The sequence below is a fragment of the Mustelus asterias genome, chromosome 15 (genome assembly GCF_964213995.1).
Source record: "Mustelus asterias chromosome 15, sMusAst1.hap1.1, whole genome shotgun sequence".
NCBI classification, from domain to species: domain Eukaryota; kingdom Metazoa; phylum Chordata; class Chondrichthyes; order Carcharhiniformes; family Triakidae; genus Mustelus; species Mustelus asterias.
This window is the reverse complement of record NC_135815.1, coordinates 38,890,219-38,908,864: the sequence shown is the minus strand read 5'-3', so window position 1 is coordinate 38,908,864 and position 18,646 is coordinate 38,890,219. Positions and strand designations below refer to the sequence as shown.

The window sequence follows — 18,646 nt, the reverse complement described above, 5'->3', positions numbered from 1 at the left end:
CAGCCAAACTTCAGAGAGGTAAACCCAATCTCTGGCAGTTTCAAACACAGCAACACTTAAACAGCAAAAGCTCCAACTCCAGAGAGAGGAAAATCTTGTGTTGCTTCCCTCAACTTCAAGCTGCTTCTGAAAATGAAACTAAAACTCAAATGCTCTTTGAAAAATAGCTGCCCTAGCTACATGACCTGACTTGTCAATCACCCCCAAATCAAGCTCTACTCAGCAATCCCAAGGGACCATTAAAACCACAGAACACTGCATTAGTTCAGATTAAAATCAACATATCAATTATACTGCCTCAGTAACAATAAAGGACACTGACTACAGACAACACAGTGCCAGCAAAACATCTTGCAGAGAAACATGATGAAAATGCATTTCTTAAAGGCACAGTATCATTACAAACAGGAATCATTTGAAGTGAGACAGCAGGTTAGTCAGCACCTGAAAAAGGAAACGAGTATCTTATGCTGAAATCTTCTTCAAAACTGAATCTATAGGGAATGAAGAGTCTATCAACATGTGTTAGCCTATTTTAGATGTTGATTTACCTCCATGCACTTCCAAATTTTCTGTTCTTGTCTAAAATATCAAATATCCATGTTCTGGTTCTGTTTTTATTATTCTTTCATGGGATTTGAGCATCTCTGACAAGGCCTGCATTTATTGCTCGTCCTCAAATGCCCTTAAGAAGGTGACGGTGAGCTGCCTTCTTGAACGGCTACAGTCCATCTGGTGTAGGTACACCCACAGTCCTGCTACGAAGGAGTTCCAGGCCTTGGACTCAGTGACAGTAAAGGAACTGCAAAATCGTTCAAAGTCAGGATGGTGAGTGACTTGGAGGGGAACTTGCAGGCAGGTGGTGGCATTCCCATGTGTCTGCTGCCTTGTCCTTATGAGTGGTAGAGATCATGAGATTGGAAGGTGCTTTCAAATAAGCCTTGGTGAGTTGCAGCAGTGCATCTTATTTATGGTACATAAATGTACATACATTTATGCTGCCACTGTGTGCTGGTGGTGGAGGGAGTTAATGTTTAGGTGGTGGATGGGGTGTAAATCAAGCAGGCTGCTTTGTCCTGGATGGTGTCAAGCTTCTTGATTGTTGTTGAAGCAGTACTCATCCAGGCAAGTGGAGAGTATTCTATCATACCCCTGGTTTGTGGCTCATACTTGGTGAACAGGCTTTGGGCAGTCAGGAGGTGAGTTCTTTACTGCAGAAAGCCTGAGTGTCATACAAATGCTCGGCAATGATCATAAGCAATAAGAGATACTCTAACCATCGCCCTTAACATTCAGTAGTGTTACCATCACTGATTCCCCCATTGTCAACATCCTTGGGTTACCATTGACCAGAAACTCATACTGTGGCACATAACTCACCTCCTGACTCCCCAGAGCCTGTCCATCATCTAAAAAGTCAGGAGTGTGATGGAATACTCCCCTTTTGCCTGGATGGGCGCAGCTCCAACAACACTCAAGAAGCTTGACACCATCCAGGACAAGGCAGCCCACTTGATTGGCACCACATCCACAAACATCCACTCCTTCCATCACCGACGCTCAGTAGCAGCGGTGTGTACTACCGACAAGATGCATTTCAGCAATTCACCAAAGATCCTTGAACAGCACCTTCCAAATCCACGACCACTTCCATCTAGAAGGACAAGGACAGCAGATACATGGGAACATCACCACCTGCAAACTCCCCTCTAAGCTGCTCACTATCCTGACTTGGAAATAAATCGCCATTCCTTCGCAGTTCCTGGATGAAAATCCTGGAATTCCCTCCCCAGTGACATTGTGTGTCAACCCACAGCATGTGGACTGCAGCAAGTCAAGAAGGCGGCTCACCACCACCTTCTCAAGGGCAACTAGGGATTAGGCAATAAATGTTGGCCAGCCAGCGATGTCCATGTCTCACAAATGAATATAAAAAAAGCTGTTTTTGTAGCCTCTATCTTTATGTGGCTGGTCATTTTCTGATGAATGGTAATCCCCACGATGTTGATGGTAGGATTTCAGTTTTAGAAATGCCATTGAATGTCAAGGGATGATGATGTTGGAGACAATCATTGCCTGGCACTTGTGTGGTCAAGAATGATTGTTGTTCAGGCCCTGTTGAATATGGACACAGACTGCTTCAGAATGTGAGGAGTCGTGAATCGTGCTGAACAGAGTGATATCATCAGTAAACATCCTACTTCTAACCATATAAAGGTAGGAAAGCCATTGATGAAGCAGCTGGAGACCGTTAGCTTAGGACACTACCGCGAAGAACTTGTGTAGCAATGTCCTGGGGCTGAGATGATTGTCCTCCAATAACCACACCCATTTTCCTTTGTACTAGTTATGACTCCAACTAATATAGAGCTTTCCACTGATTCTCATTGACTTCAGTTTTATTAGGGTTCCTTGATGCCACACTTGGTCAAATGTTGCCTTGATGTCAAGGACAGTCAGCTCACCTCACCTCTTGAATTCAGCTCTTTTGTCTATGCTTAGGCTAACTGTTTGAAGTTGAGTGGCCCTGATAGAGCCCAAACTCATCATTGGTGAGTAGTTATTGATTGGTAAGTACCACTTGATAGCATTGTCCATGCCACCTGCGATCACTTTGCTGATGATCCAGAGTAGACTGATGGGGCAATAATTGGCTGTATTTATTGGATTGGTCCTGCTTTTGCTGGATGGAACATAACCAGGCAAGTTTCCACAATTCCAGGTAGATGCCAGTGTTGTAGCTGTACTGGAACAGCTTGGCTATGGGCTGGGCTGCTTCTGGAGCACAAGTCTTCAGTACTACTGTCAGGATGTTGTTAAACCCCTAACCTTTGATTTGAAGTCCCTTTAGCCATTTCATGTTATCACATGTAGTGAATCTCTGCTTAAACCATATGGGGGAAAATACATTAAGGCCTGTCTTCAGGTGGTGGGGGTTATGATGTGTGAATACTTGGGTTTGTTATAAATAGTCTGCCTCTGTTGAAGAGGGGCTGTACTCATTGTACAGAAACTGCTGCCGACTTTGGAAGACTTGGAAATGTGCAGAAAATAGAACGACAAGCAAAAGAGAGGGCTCCCAGGTTTTCTGGTGCAGCGTTGGAGTCATTACTTTAGATGGGGAAAGGAGAGTCACAAGGTGTGAATTCAAACAGGTAATGTTATGTTTGTTTCTCTAGGGGTAGGCTGAACTGCAGGCCTATCCCTGTGATTTGCAATGATGCATGTGCCTGGACAGGTTAAATTGGCAATAACGTGATGCCACATGGGCTGATTGGCTGATGTCACATCTACTAATGCTTCCAGTCTTACACCCAATGCTCCTTGCTCCCACATGCCTCTGGCTAGTTAGTTATGGTAGGCACATCATATTGCAACACACTCACTGAAATTCTTCCTTTTCTCTCTTGCAGGATATAGTTGACCGTTACCATGAGGAGCAGTGCAGAATTAACAGGGGATAGGAAGAGCCTGTTTCACCTGGGTCATCTAGAGATGATGGCATCATGGGGCCAGCTGTGAGTGAGGCCACTGCATTCAATGCCACTGAGAACCTACAGGATGACGCAATGCCTTTTGCCCATCTCAAATCACACCTCACCCACATCCTGTAATCCGGATTGAAGTGCAAACTGCAGATGGTGTTGTCATGTTTTTATGTTGCAGGATGACCGTTATTATAAACTAACTTTATTAAGAATAGTGCACGGACACACAGTGCAAGCCCTGTACAGCCTGGTTTCAACTTTCAGTTGCATGTGCTATCTGACCTCTGACTCCCAAGTCAGGTGACCCCATGAAGTACTGAATGTACCATATCCTGTCAAAATCTGGAGTCCACTACTACAATCACTCTAATATCATGACAGACGAGACCTTGGAGTGCTTGCTTTCTACCCAATCCCAATTTTCCTCACATCACCCCTCCCCTTCTGCATTCCTGCTTCACATACCCATAAACTGCCACTAGCGAGCCGCTGCAGCCACATGAGAAAAGGTGACCTCTAACTATGAAGCATTTCCACTTGCTCAGACAGTTGCCTTCACCAGCTCAGGCACTTGTGGAGGTGGCTGGAAGTATTCCGGCCAAACTTGATTAATGTTTCTGAGGTCCTCTGTTAGCCGGAATTAAAATCGGAAGCAATTTTATGTTTGCAAATTATCAGTCACTAGTCATTTTCTCCAGAGATTACTTATGAATGCATACTATGTTCAATAAATTATTTGACACTTCTGACATTCAGGAAGTCAGGTTAAACATCTCTTGGGAATGCGTAATACTTCATAAACTTTAACAGTTTTCAGTCAAGTGATGGGAAGAATGGCTATCTCTGACCTGATGGTTACATGTGTGTAACACAGCACGGTGGCACAGTGGCTAGCACTGCTGCCTCACAGCGCCAGGGACCCGGGTTCGATTCCCAGCTTGGGTCACTGTTTGTGTGGAATCTGCACGTTCTCCCCATGTCTGCGTGGGTTTCATCCGGGTGCTCCAGTTTCCTCCCACAGTCTGAAAGGCGTGCGGGTTAGGTGCATTGGCCATGCTAAATTCTCCCTCAGTGTACCCAAACAGGCACCGGAGTGTGGCGACTAGGGGATTTTCACAGTAACTTCATTGTGTTAATGTAAGCCTACTTGTGACACTAATAAATACACACTTATGACATCCTGCATTCATAGGAAGTCCTTTCATTGCATTTGCCAATGTCCATTGGAAACTTGTAGTTATTGGTCCTGGCAAAGGTGGCATTGGTGAACTGTTTTTCGCATATATGAATCATAGAATCATAGTCTGTACTGACAACAATCCCTCCCTCCCAGGCCCTATCCCCATAACCCCATGCATTTACCCTGGCTAGTCTCCCTGACACTAAGGGACAATTTAGCATGGTCAATCCATCTAATTCACACATTTTTGGAGTGTGGGAGGAAATCCACGCAGACATGGGGAGAATGTGCAAACTCCACATGGACAGTGACCCAAGCCAGGAATTGAATTAGGATCCCTGGCAGCAGTGCTAACCACCATGCCACCTGCAGAATGACTGTTGCAAAAAAATAATCACCTGTCGCAGTCTGGAGGGACCCTGAAGTGACAAAGTTAGGACTGGTGGTGACTTGCTTTCTGGGCCAATGGACTTTGTTACAGAAGTTGACACAGATCAGTGACAGCCTGGAGATGCATAGCCTTTTCGAACATTACTCCTTACATCATAACGAATGCAACTGTTAGGCTGTTTTAGCTCACAACTTTATTTGGATTGTCTGCCGCAGAATTTTTTTTATGATGAAATTATTAATTTCCTTATGGTTTGGAAATTACAGTTTAATAAGAGTGTGACATGATTGCTATAAATGACTGAGATGTTTGGAGTTATCAAGCCAACATAATGTGTAGAATTTCAGCAAACCTCTCAGTACTGAACTAAAAGCAGCTTATAAATGCTTTATAATTCTGTGTAACATGTGCTATTGATTGGCAATAAGCACTGGTTATGAATATTTATAAGAATGCCGTGATCATATTTGGAGCCATCAGATTGTGGCAAAACAACATCACTTCACTTGTCAGCAGTCAATATATTCTTATAATAGTCAGATGTGATGTATATTTAAAGCAAAATCGGATACTTTGCATTCTATCAATATGGAATAATTGTTAGGAGGGATTGATTATAAAATTGAGGCGTTCCACTCAAATTATAAACCCTGAGACAGAACAGAAAACTAAAAATTCAAACATTGAGACTGGACCAAATAACTTCATTCCATTTTAATTTGAATTTATTTCACTCAGAATGCCAGACTGCCCATTTTTACCCATGGACCTGTGTTAGAAAACTAAACTAAATTGGGAATCTGAGGATATGTTTTGTGGTGATTACGTTCTTCATGTATTTGGGACAGGTGGTAAAAATGCCTCAGCAAATCAGCACTAATAAGAAAACAAGAGTTAACTGAAGCTTTTATGGGTTATCATTCGAGAGTTTTTTTAAAAATTCCCTTGTTGATTTCTATGGTGAGCTGACAGCTAAGGTTTCTTGTTATAATGTTCACAGAAGGTAAATTTAGAGGTGTTGATACTGCAGCTCTAAAGCGATATGACACCAGTAATGTGGTCCGTGCTGCAATGCTGAGATCGCTGCTCTGCAGCAGGACCAGTGTGTGTGCCGGTGCCTGACTATGCACCCTAATGTGAGGTCATGTTATTGTAATATTGAAATGCTGCTCCTGGTGCATAACATGCTGGAAGTATGTCAAATTCATATAGTCAGGGGTATTGATACTGACAGCTTGTGAGTGACTGCCACTTTTGGAAAGGGAGGAATGAGTATGGGATATTTTTAAAAATGGTGTTTTGAGGCATATCTGCTACAAAATGCATCTCGGGTCTAATAGTGCTGCACCCTTTAAGTCATTACATAATGGTTACTACCCAATATATAATATGAACCACCACATCATGGAGCATGAGTGTATCCAGTTTGTATGTGTACACTTAAGTGAACTGGTGTCATTTTACAAAGACAAGATCGCATCCAAGTTATTACATCTACAAATAGTTTCCTCCACATAAAATGAATAATAACATAACCAGGATTTGTTTAAAATTTGTGATTACACTTCAACACTGGAACTAAATCTAATAGGAAGACATTTTTAAATGATTTACAACCAGTGTTTATTACAAATTAATAACGCATGTTATACACATGATTAAACATTTATAAAGCAGGATAGTTTTGTATTTACATTTTTACGGAAATATTACTAATTAATTATTGCAGTGTACCACCTTTTTATTAAAGATATTTTCATTATTCATAAAATGTGATTTCAATCTTATTAAATAACTATACATTTTTTATAGTTAGAGCACTAAGGCTTTGTTAGGCATTAAGCGCTACATGACAGTACACACTTAAAATTAAGTGATACCAATCTGTTTTTAAATAAAATACTTTATGAATCACTTTGTCACTTTTCTGCTATTGTATTCCCACGTCTCATCTGTTTTCACAACAATGAAACCAAGCAGCTTCAGTGAGTGGTTGGGTAAATGCACTGTCTGAGGTAACTCTTTGGACTAACTAACCATGTAATTCTATGTAACACAGAGAATCCTAGACAATTTTACATGATTTTAACAGAGGAACTATAATTGGCTACTGTAGGCCTGAACTACAAAAATGAAAAGTATTAGCCCAGTTTCCTGTTCCTGATCCTTACTTGATATGTCCAAGTTCGGATGTTGGGATAAAGAAAGGAAGTGATGTTGTTGTGATGCCTCATATTGTCAAATAACCTGCCAACAATCATTTTTCTGGTTTCATATATGAAGAATGATGACTTGGGTGAGGTGCTGTGTTTGGGCATCATGGCAGCAACTGGAAGCCAAATTGAGCTAATGCATTTAGGAGTGGACAGAAAAGAATTGGGGATGGTGAGATGGGAATCCTTAATAAAAAGCCATCATTCCTACAAGCATAAAGCAGCAAACATTTAAATTAAGGCTTTTAGTGGACACCATATAATATTAGATTTAGGGGTGGCTCAGATTTTATCACCAAATGAAATGGAATAACTGATCTTATTGTGGGAGGTAGATTTCATGATCTTTGTTATATCTAGGAAATTAATGACTGTATTCTCTCATTTTCATCTTTTTACATCATGAGGAAAGAAATACTATATTTGCCATTTTCAGACAGGTTCTTCTTTATATACGAGTTGGTGACTTCAGTGCAAGTAACAAGCAGAAAATTTCTTCCTTTCTCTGAGGGAAATTTAAAAACACTGTACACTTAAGGAACTAAAGAAAATTACGGGCTATTCCTTACTTTAATGGAACTAATAGCTAAACAATTCAAGATTTTAAAAATATTGCTCGGGAGGTTTATTGTTTAAATTCCTGCAGATTAAATAATTAGGAGACTGGACTATTTTGATACCAAATATTGAATCCCTCCCCTTACACCTGCAACCATAGATTTTTTTAAACCTAGAATCACAGATAGATGTGTTTTTATCAACAACCTAGGAAAATACTGTAAATCCGTTACTGCAACAAAAAAATACATTTTGAACTATTTATATTGTACGCAAGGTGAGGTTACGGTGAATTTAGCATGTACGAATGCCAAAGCAAAGTAAATATATTACCTTTTCGCCTTTAGTTCTGTCAACGCAGACCTGTTCTGAGGGATTATAACCAACCCCATTACAACATTGTTCATTGCTGGATATAACTTCAGTACCACAGCATTTGACTTGGGCTCCATCAATGATATGGGATTTCCTTGACCCATCAGGTCCAATGCAGCAAAGGGTAATCGATGCATTCATCAGGTCCTGCCCACAACAGACCAGCCCTAGCACAATGGAAAACAACAAATTTTATTTTTTTAATCACCTTTGATACAGCAATGCCACTCTAATTATTATCAAGCTTGTTCCAGTATGATAAATTGCTAATTGCTTAATACCCTAATCAGTGTTCATTCTTTGCACAGATAAACTATGACAGCGCCATTAATTTAAATAGCAATTTCACTTAACAGCCAGAACTACACACCAGATTTTATACAACATTTCAGCAACTGCATCCATCACTGCAGCATTCTGACATAAAGATGTCTGACGTGTGCTAACTCACTTAGAGAGAGCAGATGTTGCAGAGTGTGGTTTGGTAGTTATTCCCAGAGTGCATCACTTCAGCCTGAATGAGTCGCACATATGCAGCTAGACATTTTTTTGCTAAAATAGCCTTGAATGTCTATTAAACTTTGACTTTTGTCGAGTGCATCATTTGACATCTTTATCTTGACATCATTACATGCCTTCAAATTTTCGAGTTTTTAAAAGGAATATTTTCTTTGGAATTGTGATTTTATGGAAATAAGGCATGATCTTGATTAAACAAAACCAACAACTCCAAAATTATGAATATTTTTTTGTTAATGGCATCTGCTTTACAATATTGTCCTTTTTGTGGTTCAGATTATTGAATATATATCAACTATGCTCAGCCGTAGTACATTACAACCTTCCTTATTTAGGAATTAATCTGCGTATTGATACACTCTAATCTATATATAATTTGGCATGTTAGGTATTGGAGGTACGAATGTGTATGGCATTAACAAGATATTTCCCTTTTCTTAAATTAAATATCTGCTGCATTCAAGATAATGGGGAGAATTTTCCCGTTCGGCCCACCATGGGAATCCGAGCGGGCAAGGGGCGAACCACGGAAAGATCCGTTGATGAGTTCAGATGGAATTTTCCGGTTTCGGGGCAAGCGCAGTGGGAAAATCCCACCCAATATCTTAATATTTATATATCCCAGGCTGGTTAGTTTTTTTCTTCTCTTTTTGCTTATGCATAAAAAAAAATGAGGTTCAGCATTTTTGGTAGAACTGAATTTGTAATTCAGTGCAAGTATGTAAGTGTGTAGCAGTTTAATAAATTGTACTTCATAATCAAGTGCTTTGTCCTTATGGTACACTGCAGTTGCAGTGTCAGATATTGCACAAGATCTTGCTGGAACAAATAATGGCATCTTAATGACCCACGCAGTTATTTATGTGCAACTTGGCTGGTGGATTCAGAGCTTTAGAGATACGCCTTCTCTTGCAACTCTCCAGAACTTGGTGGTCAATTTACAATGTTCTGCCATGTGATTTGTACAAACACCATCCTACTCTTTGCCTCCCCATTATTTTTTAGAAATTGCTGGATTTACATATTAATTGCACATTAAACGTGCCACAGAAAGTTAAGTGCGGTAATTACTGTGTAAGTACCCTTTTAACAACATGATAAATTTTAATGCTGTGCCGAGCAACCTCTCTGGCAGAGAAATTGAACAATTTGAACAGTAGAATCGCATTCCTTCAGGTGGTAAATTGTTTGTAGAGATTTTTAAAACATCAAATTTTAAAATTTGACATTTTAAAACCTTTCCACCTCTTCTCTCTCAATCTAACTTTTCCTACCCTCTCTTTCAGCACCCCATTCACCTTCTTTCTTAGCCATGTTCTGTCTGTATAATCTTTAAATCATAGAATCCTACAGTGCAGAAGGAGGCCATTCGGCCCAATCAAGCCTGCACCAACCACAATCCTACACAGGCCCTATCCCCATGCATTTACCCTAGATAATCCTCTTGACACTAAGGGGCAATTTAGCATGGCCAATCTACCTAGCCTGCACATCTTAGGACTGTGGAAGGAAACCGGAGCACCTGGAGGAAACCAACGCAGACACGAGGAGAATATGCAAACTCCACACAGACAGTGACCCAAGCCGGGAATTGAACCCAGGACCCGGGCGCTGTGAGGCAGCAATGCTGACCACTGTGCCGCCCTCACTGGTTAATCTCATTGGTTAAGCAGATACAGCATTGGTCTCTCTGTTCACTGTGACCCCTGATGCTCCATTGCCTTCACTATTATCAGCTTGCACTTCTAGCCAGTTATGGTGCAAAAAACCCTCCAGCTGATCGAAGCAGAAAAGTCTAACTGATATGGTACATCACAAGATGCCCTACTCCAGCAATACCTGGCCAAACTCATTAGATAACAAATTCACGTAAAAAAAAAAACACTGAGAGGGGAGGTTCACATAATTTCCAAGGTATGTAGGCAGAGATAATATGCTTTATTTTTTTTCTGCAGCTTGCATACTATTTGTTTGTAACTGCATGCAACCGTACTGAACTAGTCAAAACCAATACATAACTGATAAAGTGTCTGGACGTGTGGGGCAGCACAGTGGGGCACTGATTAGCTCCAGGGACCAGGTTCAATTCCAGCCTCGGGTGTCTGTCTGTGCAGAGTTTGCACATTCTCCCCATGTTTGCATGGGTTTTTTGCTGGGTGCTTTGGTTTCCTCCCACAGTCCAAAGAAGTGCAGGTTAGGTGGACTGGCTACAGTAAAATTACCCCCCAGTTTGTGTGTGCGCCCTGTGGTGGAGCGCGTTCCAGCAGCCAAACTGGTGCCCAATGTCATGCCTTGCACACCTTTGGACCCCAACAACAAGGACAAGAGAGGGCTTCTGACACTTGGACAACCCAGAGCTCACATATATATCCTGTCCAGGCACGCACCACGGAGAGGTCACTCTAGTGACCCAGTGGCTCGTGCTCATTGTCTCTCGAGACAGGGAAGAGGCCAAGGATTATCTGGATGTGTGAGAATTCTCTTATTTAGGAACGTTATAAATTAGGAGCTAACACCAGATGGCAGGGGCAAATTAATCAACTATGTGCCCAGTATCTGGTCACTTGGTTCAAATGGTTTGTAAAGGAGGGAACTAATTAACAGTTTAGGGTTTAATAAAGGAGGTTGAAATCATGTCCATTGCAGCAGAGAGAAAAAAAATCCAAAGGGAAGGGATTGTCCTTACTTGGGATCAGAGAACTACAGAAGCCTGAGCAGATTACAGAAGTTTACAAAAACTACAGATGTTGTGAGAAGTCTACAAGACAGTTTGAGGTTTTCATGCTCCATTGTCCATAGCTGAAACAGGAAATAGAAGCCTATTAAATTGTGCTAATTACTGTCTAGTCTGTTCGGTCATATTTTATGCTCAATAAATCTTTCCACTTTGGTACAATTTGATGGTCTTTCTGTTAGTTATTTATCAGCCCAAACTCCTTACAGAAGGACAGACCGCCCCCTCACCCATTATATACACACACACACTTAACCCAGCAGCACTATTTAAAGGGATCAAATACTTTCAGGTTAGTTGCTGACTGATTTCTCCTGGTTCTTACTGCTATTGAAGACATTTTAAGGTTATGTAGAGTTGTTCCAGATGCTGAAATTTACAGAGAACTGTGGCACTTCAAGGATTCTACATAAACCACTTCTGAGACAGGAATCAGATGTTTGAATCTACTTTGGAATATTGTATGACAGGAGATTCAGCAGAAACAACATGGAGTAGGTCAAGATGCAGGAAGAGGGACAGGGAGAAGGGATCTCAGCAGGAGGCCATTTCTGTCAAGGAGCAATGTTTCTACAAAAATCAGTGAGGTACAGTATGTCAGACATCTCAGAGATCCTCACTGCAACACAGCACCTGCCCGTTACAACCACAGCTGCAGGCTCAGGTCAGAGTGTGGAGTGGATTGCCAGTTGCTGACAATGGTCACAAACTTTTATACATCTGGTACCTTCCAGGATTGAGCAGGCAATATTTGCAACATCTCCCAATTCACCGGCCACTGTTGAATAAGGGGTGCCACTGAGGTTCTGTATTCCAAGAGAATACAGAACCTCATTTTCTCTTGCCAGAGAGAAGTGGGTGCAGACAGCCTGTGGCTTTGTGAGGACATCAGGCTCCTCCACAGTGCAGGATCTCATAAACTGAAGCAGATAGCTTTGCAGGCACTGTGTGTAAATTCTGAAACATATGTAGCCAGGAGCGATTCCATTCCCTCAACATCCAGCTGGTGTGCAGCCACAGGCAATGCATCATGCAGGTCAATGTCCAGCACCTTGGCAGGGGTCATGATGCCTTTCACTCTGCATCAATCCAGTGTATCATCTACATTGTGCCCCCACTGCCAATTAGGGCAGGGGCTGACCATGTGGCTCCTAGCTCTCAAGCACAACACATGCACAGAGAAGTACAATGTATATAAAGAATGCCATGCGGCTACACAAAATGTGACCAATTAGACCAGATTAGGAGTGCTGAAGTAAAGCTTCTGCTGCCTGAGCCACTTTGGATAAACCCTGCAGAACTCAACAAAGCACTGTCACAATGGTCTACTGCAAACTGCAGTGTTTCCATTGTCAGGACACAGCCCTTGCCATCAGCTACACAGCCGCTAGCTAAGGAGCAGTTAGGGGAAGGAAAGAAGTAACCAAACTAACCCATTCATGGCTGGACTGTCCATCAACTCATTTGACTGTGGCATCATTGAGCAAAATCTCAATTCCCACCAATCCCGTACCTTCCCTTCCCCTTGTATTGACTATCACTGCATCTGCTTGGTCATAATACTAAAATAAAAACCATCATTAAACAAATATTCCACTCCAAACAATGTTCATTTGCATACAATATTCAACTATTCACCCTCTGTATTCCATTTGCATTTGCTTGTCCTAGTGCTTCCATGCAGTGTTACCCCAGTGACTGCAGCGTGATTGGGGAGGGAGACTGCAGTCTTGTAGGACAGCCTTGTGCAACTGTAGCCCTACAAGGCATAGCTTCTGACTGCACCACCTCAGCATGGATGGCTGCTGTCTGCACTGTGTGGATAACAAGGAACAACAAGGGCACTGGCTTCTCGGCCTTTTGGCTAAGACCAAGCATCGGATCAAGACCAAGATTGGGTGCAATGCCTTACTTGGATCTGGTTTGTCTCTCTTGTGGGGACCATGAATTAGATTCAATTGGATTTTGAATTTGGTTTTTGGAGCAAGTAAGGAATGGATTCCGATCCACTCTGAACATTGGCTTTGTAACTTAAAGATTTTTTAAAAATTTAAAAGAAAAACAAGGGTACTGGCAGAGTGGCAGTGTCTGGAGAATGAATGCTCTCATCTTGAGAGTGGATCATGCTCAATGGTGCTACTGCTCCGGGGTGGCACCGCAGCAATCCTAGTATGTGTTAGAGGATGCTGATTCTATGGTGATAGATTTCTGGACTGTTGTGAGATATTGCAAGCCCCTTTGAGCACCTGTACCTGCAGTCAGAATGGCCACAATCTGAATGTGCATGACAGTAATCTGCGCATGCTGAACTTGTTAAGGCCTGCGACCACTCAAAAGCACTGATTACATGCAGCTAAATGAGGTTTGCATACTGTCTGTAACAGAAACAATGGCCATGGCTTAATCATGCGTTAAAGTCACCACATCTGCTTTTGGGGCCTTATCAAATTTCAAATAATCAAATGGGGATTATTGAATCTGATTGGTTAAGGAGCCTCTTTACTCCTTTCCTTGGTCACAGATTCCCTGAAGAGGGCACTGTGCTGGTCAGACACGAGGGCTGGAATTTTCCGACCATTCACACCGGTGGGATTTTCTCATCCCGCTGCAGTGAACGAAAACTTGGCTTGTTGCCAAATTCTCCGTCTTCACTGCAGCGGGAGCATGGCGCGAACGGGCGGTAAGATCGCACCCTGGATTAGAGTGAATCTCTGCTCAAAGACCTGAGAAAACCTTGTGGCTTGCTGCCAATGTGGTAAATGACGAGTGTTGTTCCTTTAGACTGCAAAATCTGGGCCATTCTGTTTCTGACACATTCACTGATAGAACGAAAGCATTCCTTATTCATATATAGGATCATAGAATAGAATCATAGAAAGGTTATAGTGCAGGAGGAGGCCATTTGGCCCATGATGCTTGTACTGGTTCTCTACACGAACAAATTACCTAGTGCTATTCCCCTGCCTTTACAAGGTAGCCCTGCAAATCTTCCGCTTCAGATAACAATCCAATTTTCTTTTAAAAATCTGCCTCCATCACATTCACAGGGAGTACATTCCAGATCCTAGCCATTCACAATGTTATAAAGATTTCCCTCATGTTACCATTGTTTATTTTACTAATCCCTCCATTCTGCCCACCAAGGTGCATCACTTCTCCACACTAAATATCATTTGTCACTTGTCGACACATTTCACTAACTTGTCTATGTCCGTCAATCCATATCCTCAGGTTCTCAATTCTTCTACCATGGGAACAATCTCTCCCTATTTACTCTGTCCAGATCCCTCATGATTTTCAATACCTCGATCAAATATCCTCTCAACTTTCTCTTTTCCAAGGCGAACAGAACCAGCTTCTCCAATCTCTTGATGAAACTGAACTTGCTCATCCCTGGAATCATTCTCAAGAGCATTTTCTTCACCCTTTCTACTGCCTTCACATCCTTCCAAACGTGTGGTATACAGAATAGGATGTAATGCTTCAGTTCAAACAAAACCACTGTTTTACACAGGTTTATGATGATTTCTGTGTCTCTGTGCACTGTTGGAGAACAGATTTTCACTCCATCTGACGAAGGGGCAGCGCTCCGAAAGCTTATGGTATTTGCTACCAAATAAACCTGTTGGACTTTAACCTGGTGTTGTGAGACTTCTTACTGTGCTTACACAGGTTTATCCATGGCTCTCTTGCTTTTGCACTCTATGCCTCTCTTTATAAAACCTAAGAGCCTGTATTTTTTTTTAACTGCGCTCTCAACCTGCCTACCTTCACTGATTTATGCACATATACTCCCAAGTCCCAGTGTTTCTGCACTCCCTTTAAAATTGTATGTTATTTTATATTGATTCTCCTCATTCTTCTGACTAAGCTGACTCACTCCACACTACTTTGCACTAAATACCATCTGATATTTGTCCGCCCATTTCATCAATTTTCGTCCTTTTGAAATTTAACGTTACCATTCTCAGTTCCCAATACTTCCAAGTTTCTGCAAGTTTGAAATTGAGCCCTTTACAGCAAAGTTTAGAACATTAATATATCAAAAGCAGTGGTCCCAACACCAACCCTTAGGAATTCCTGCTATAAATCTTCCTCCAATCCGATAAACAACCATTAACCACTACTATTTCCTGTCACTTAGCCAATTTCATATCCATGTTGCTGTTGTCCCTTTTATTCCATGAGTTCAAACATTGCTCACAGGCCGTGTTATTCTGGAATTTTGTCAAATTTTGCACCACATCAGCTGCATTACTCCCATCTTTTCTTTCTGTTACCTCATTAAAAAAATCAAGCAAGTTGGTGAGACATGATTTGCCCTTCGCAATTTAAGGGGCGGTGGAGACGCAGTGGTATTGTCATTGGACAAGTAATCCAAAGACCGAGGTTAATGCTCTGGGGACCTGAGTTCGAATCCCACCATGGCAGTTGGTGGCATTTGAATTCAGTGAAAATCTGGAATTAATGGTGACCATGAAACCATTGTCGATTGTCGCAAAAACCCATCCTTACCTGATCTGGCCTACATGTGATTCCAGATCACAGCATGTGGTGGACTCTTAAATGCCCTATGATATAGTCTAGCCAGTCACACCACATACCCTCCATCATGTTATGTGGCATTACCACATAAATGAGATAGATTTTGAACAAATTCAGCAAATGAAGACTGGACAATTGTGAGGTTCTGTGGGCCAGCGGGTGCAGCAAACCTGTATTCAATCACAATCTGCAACATCATAGCATATCCCCCATTCTACCATTACCACCAAGCCAAGAGTTCAATGAAGAATGCAGGAGTGCATGCAGGAGCAACACAAGGCATACCTAAAAATGCGAATCAAATCTGGTGAAGCTACAACGCAGGACTACTTGCTTGCCAAACAGCATAAGCAGCAAGTGATAGACTGTTAAATGATTTCACAACTAACTGATCAGTCTTGCCACACCCAGTTGTGAATGGTGGTAAAAATTTAAACAATTCACTGGAGGAGGAGGCTCCTCAATGTTGGGGATGTCTAGCACATATGTGTAAAAGACAAGGCTGAAGCATTTGCAACAATCTTCAGTCGGAAAGGCTGAGTAGATGACCCATTGTGGCCTCCTTTTGAGATCCCCAGCATCTCAGATGCCAGTCTTCAGCCAATTTGATTTATTCCAAGTGAACTTGTTTTTGAAATGTATTATTCACCTGACATCTATCATGTTTATCCATTCTCTGCTTCATTTTACTCTCTATTTGCTTTGTCATCTGGGAATGTTGGATTTATTTGCTCTACCTTTCATCCCAGAATTTACCTCGACTCTATCCAAATTATTAGCTTTCCAAAGGGAGCCCATTGTTCAGTTACAGTTTTGCCTGATTGGGCATCTTTGATTCCAATTTATATAGGTTAGATCCATTCACTCCCTCTTGTATTTTGCCCCAGAATTAATTATTCTTACTCTTTATTACGCCTTGACCTTTTCTAATTTTGATGCCATTAGATTGTTACTGGAAGTCTCACAGCTCCATGTTGGTCTCCAATTGGTATCTATACTTAGGGAAAGCTACCACTACAAATGCACTCCAAAAATTCAAAAAAATAGCCAAAGTATGCCCGTGTGTCTCTGATCTTAAGAATTTTATAGGTTGTGATCATGATTACTAATAAAGTTTAGAGTGAGAGGGGATCTCATAGAAACTTATAAAATTCTAACCAGGTTAGACAGAGTAGATTTAGAAAGAATGTTCCCGATCGTGGGGGAGTCCAGAACTAGGGGTCATAGTTTGAGGATGAGGGGTAAACCTTCTAGAACTGAGGCGAGGAGAAATTTCTTCACCCAGGGGGTGCTGAATGTGTGGAATTCACTACCAAAGAAAATAGTTGAGAATAAAACATTGCCTGATTTCAAGAAGAAATGAGATATAGTTCTTGGGGCTAAAGGGATCAAAGGATATGGGAGGAAGGGAGGATCAGGATATTGAACTCAATGATCAGGCATGATCATAATGAATGGCGGACCATGCTCGGAAGTCTGAATGGCCTACTCCTGCTTCTAGTTTCTATGGAGCTATTTTTCTGTTGCTTCTCAAGTTGCCTGTGAGTAGTCCCCTGCTACAGCACAGAAAATTGGCTAAGCATTAAGTTTAATAACCTGATCAACACATCCTAGTAAAATTCCAATGTGCGTTATTTTAATGAATATTTTAACTTATTGATTTGAAACAGGTTAACAACTTTGTGAAATTAACACAGAGGAATACAGTTGCCAATTTAATTTGGATCTATTCCCGGAGATTTGATCCCGTGACATTTGGTCAATGACATGCATTGCAGTCTGCAAATGTTAATGTACATAATGGCTTAATAACATTTCTCTCAAATTTATCCAACGAGACACAGGGAAACCAATACCAAATTGCATTTTGAGGGATGAGAATGCATGGTTGGTCGTGATAAATTGACCACTGCCCAAACGCAATGGCCGGGATTCTTCCAAACAATAACTAAGTGCCTAACAGGTGGGAAAACAGAGAATTTCCCGCCTCTTGTTTGGGTGTACTAGTTTCACTTATCTCCAGCATTCTGTGCATCACAGATTGCCTCAGAGATTCATGCTGGAAACTGGGGCGGATGGGGCCTCATCTTGCTGGAGAGGCCGGCAGCATAATACTGAGTGGGCCACTGCACATGTGTCGATCTATCAGTGGGGAGATTGGCACATGTGCACTGAACCCCCCTGAAAACCGGCCTCCCAGTCGCAGGCCTACTTGAACCCACACCCACCGATCGCCGGCCATCCTAAGTCCTGACCCCCCCACACAGTCGCTGGCCTCCTGATGGCCAACCCCAACTGCCCCCGGTGCTCAGTGGTCAGTGCCAATGTGCCCAGTGGGCAGTGCCAGGGTGCCCACTGGGCAGTCCCAGAGTGACCCTGTCCCCGATCGCCCGGGGATGCCTCAATGGCCTATGTCCTCACCAGAGAGATGAGCATGCCTGGTCCCCATTGGTGGGGAGTAGTTGTAAACCCCAGTGGTGGGAACCTCTCCCAGTGGGGGGAGAGACACTAGCGGGCCTGGAGACTACTGTCCCGGGCTCGCTAATCATATGGAAATGGTGATTTCCATATGGTAATCAGCCCTGTGCCAATTACCGGCATGGGACTGGTTACATGGAAAAAAAGGGCCTGGGAGACTCACGA

At 42.1% G+C, this 18,646-nt stretch overlaps 1 protein-coding gene across 1 annotated transcript in view; it reads right to left on the bottom strand.

Annotated features, from left to right (window-relative positions):
• ush2a (Usher syndrome 2A (autosomal recessive, mild)) overlaps positions 1-18,646 on the bottom strand; it is a 916,330-nt gene that overhangs the window by 182,737 nt on the left and 714,947 nt on the right. The window contains exon 51 of the mRNA XM_078230465.1: positions 8,164-8,372. Coding sequence (XP_078086591.1) covers positions 8,164-8,372 — 209 coding nt within the window. The remainder of the gene's footprint in view (positions 1-8,163; positions 8,373-18,646) is intronic.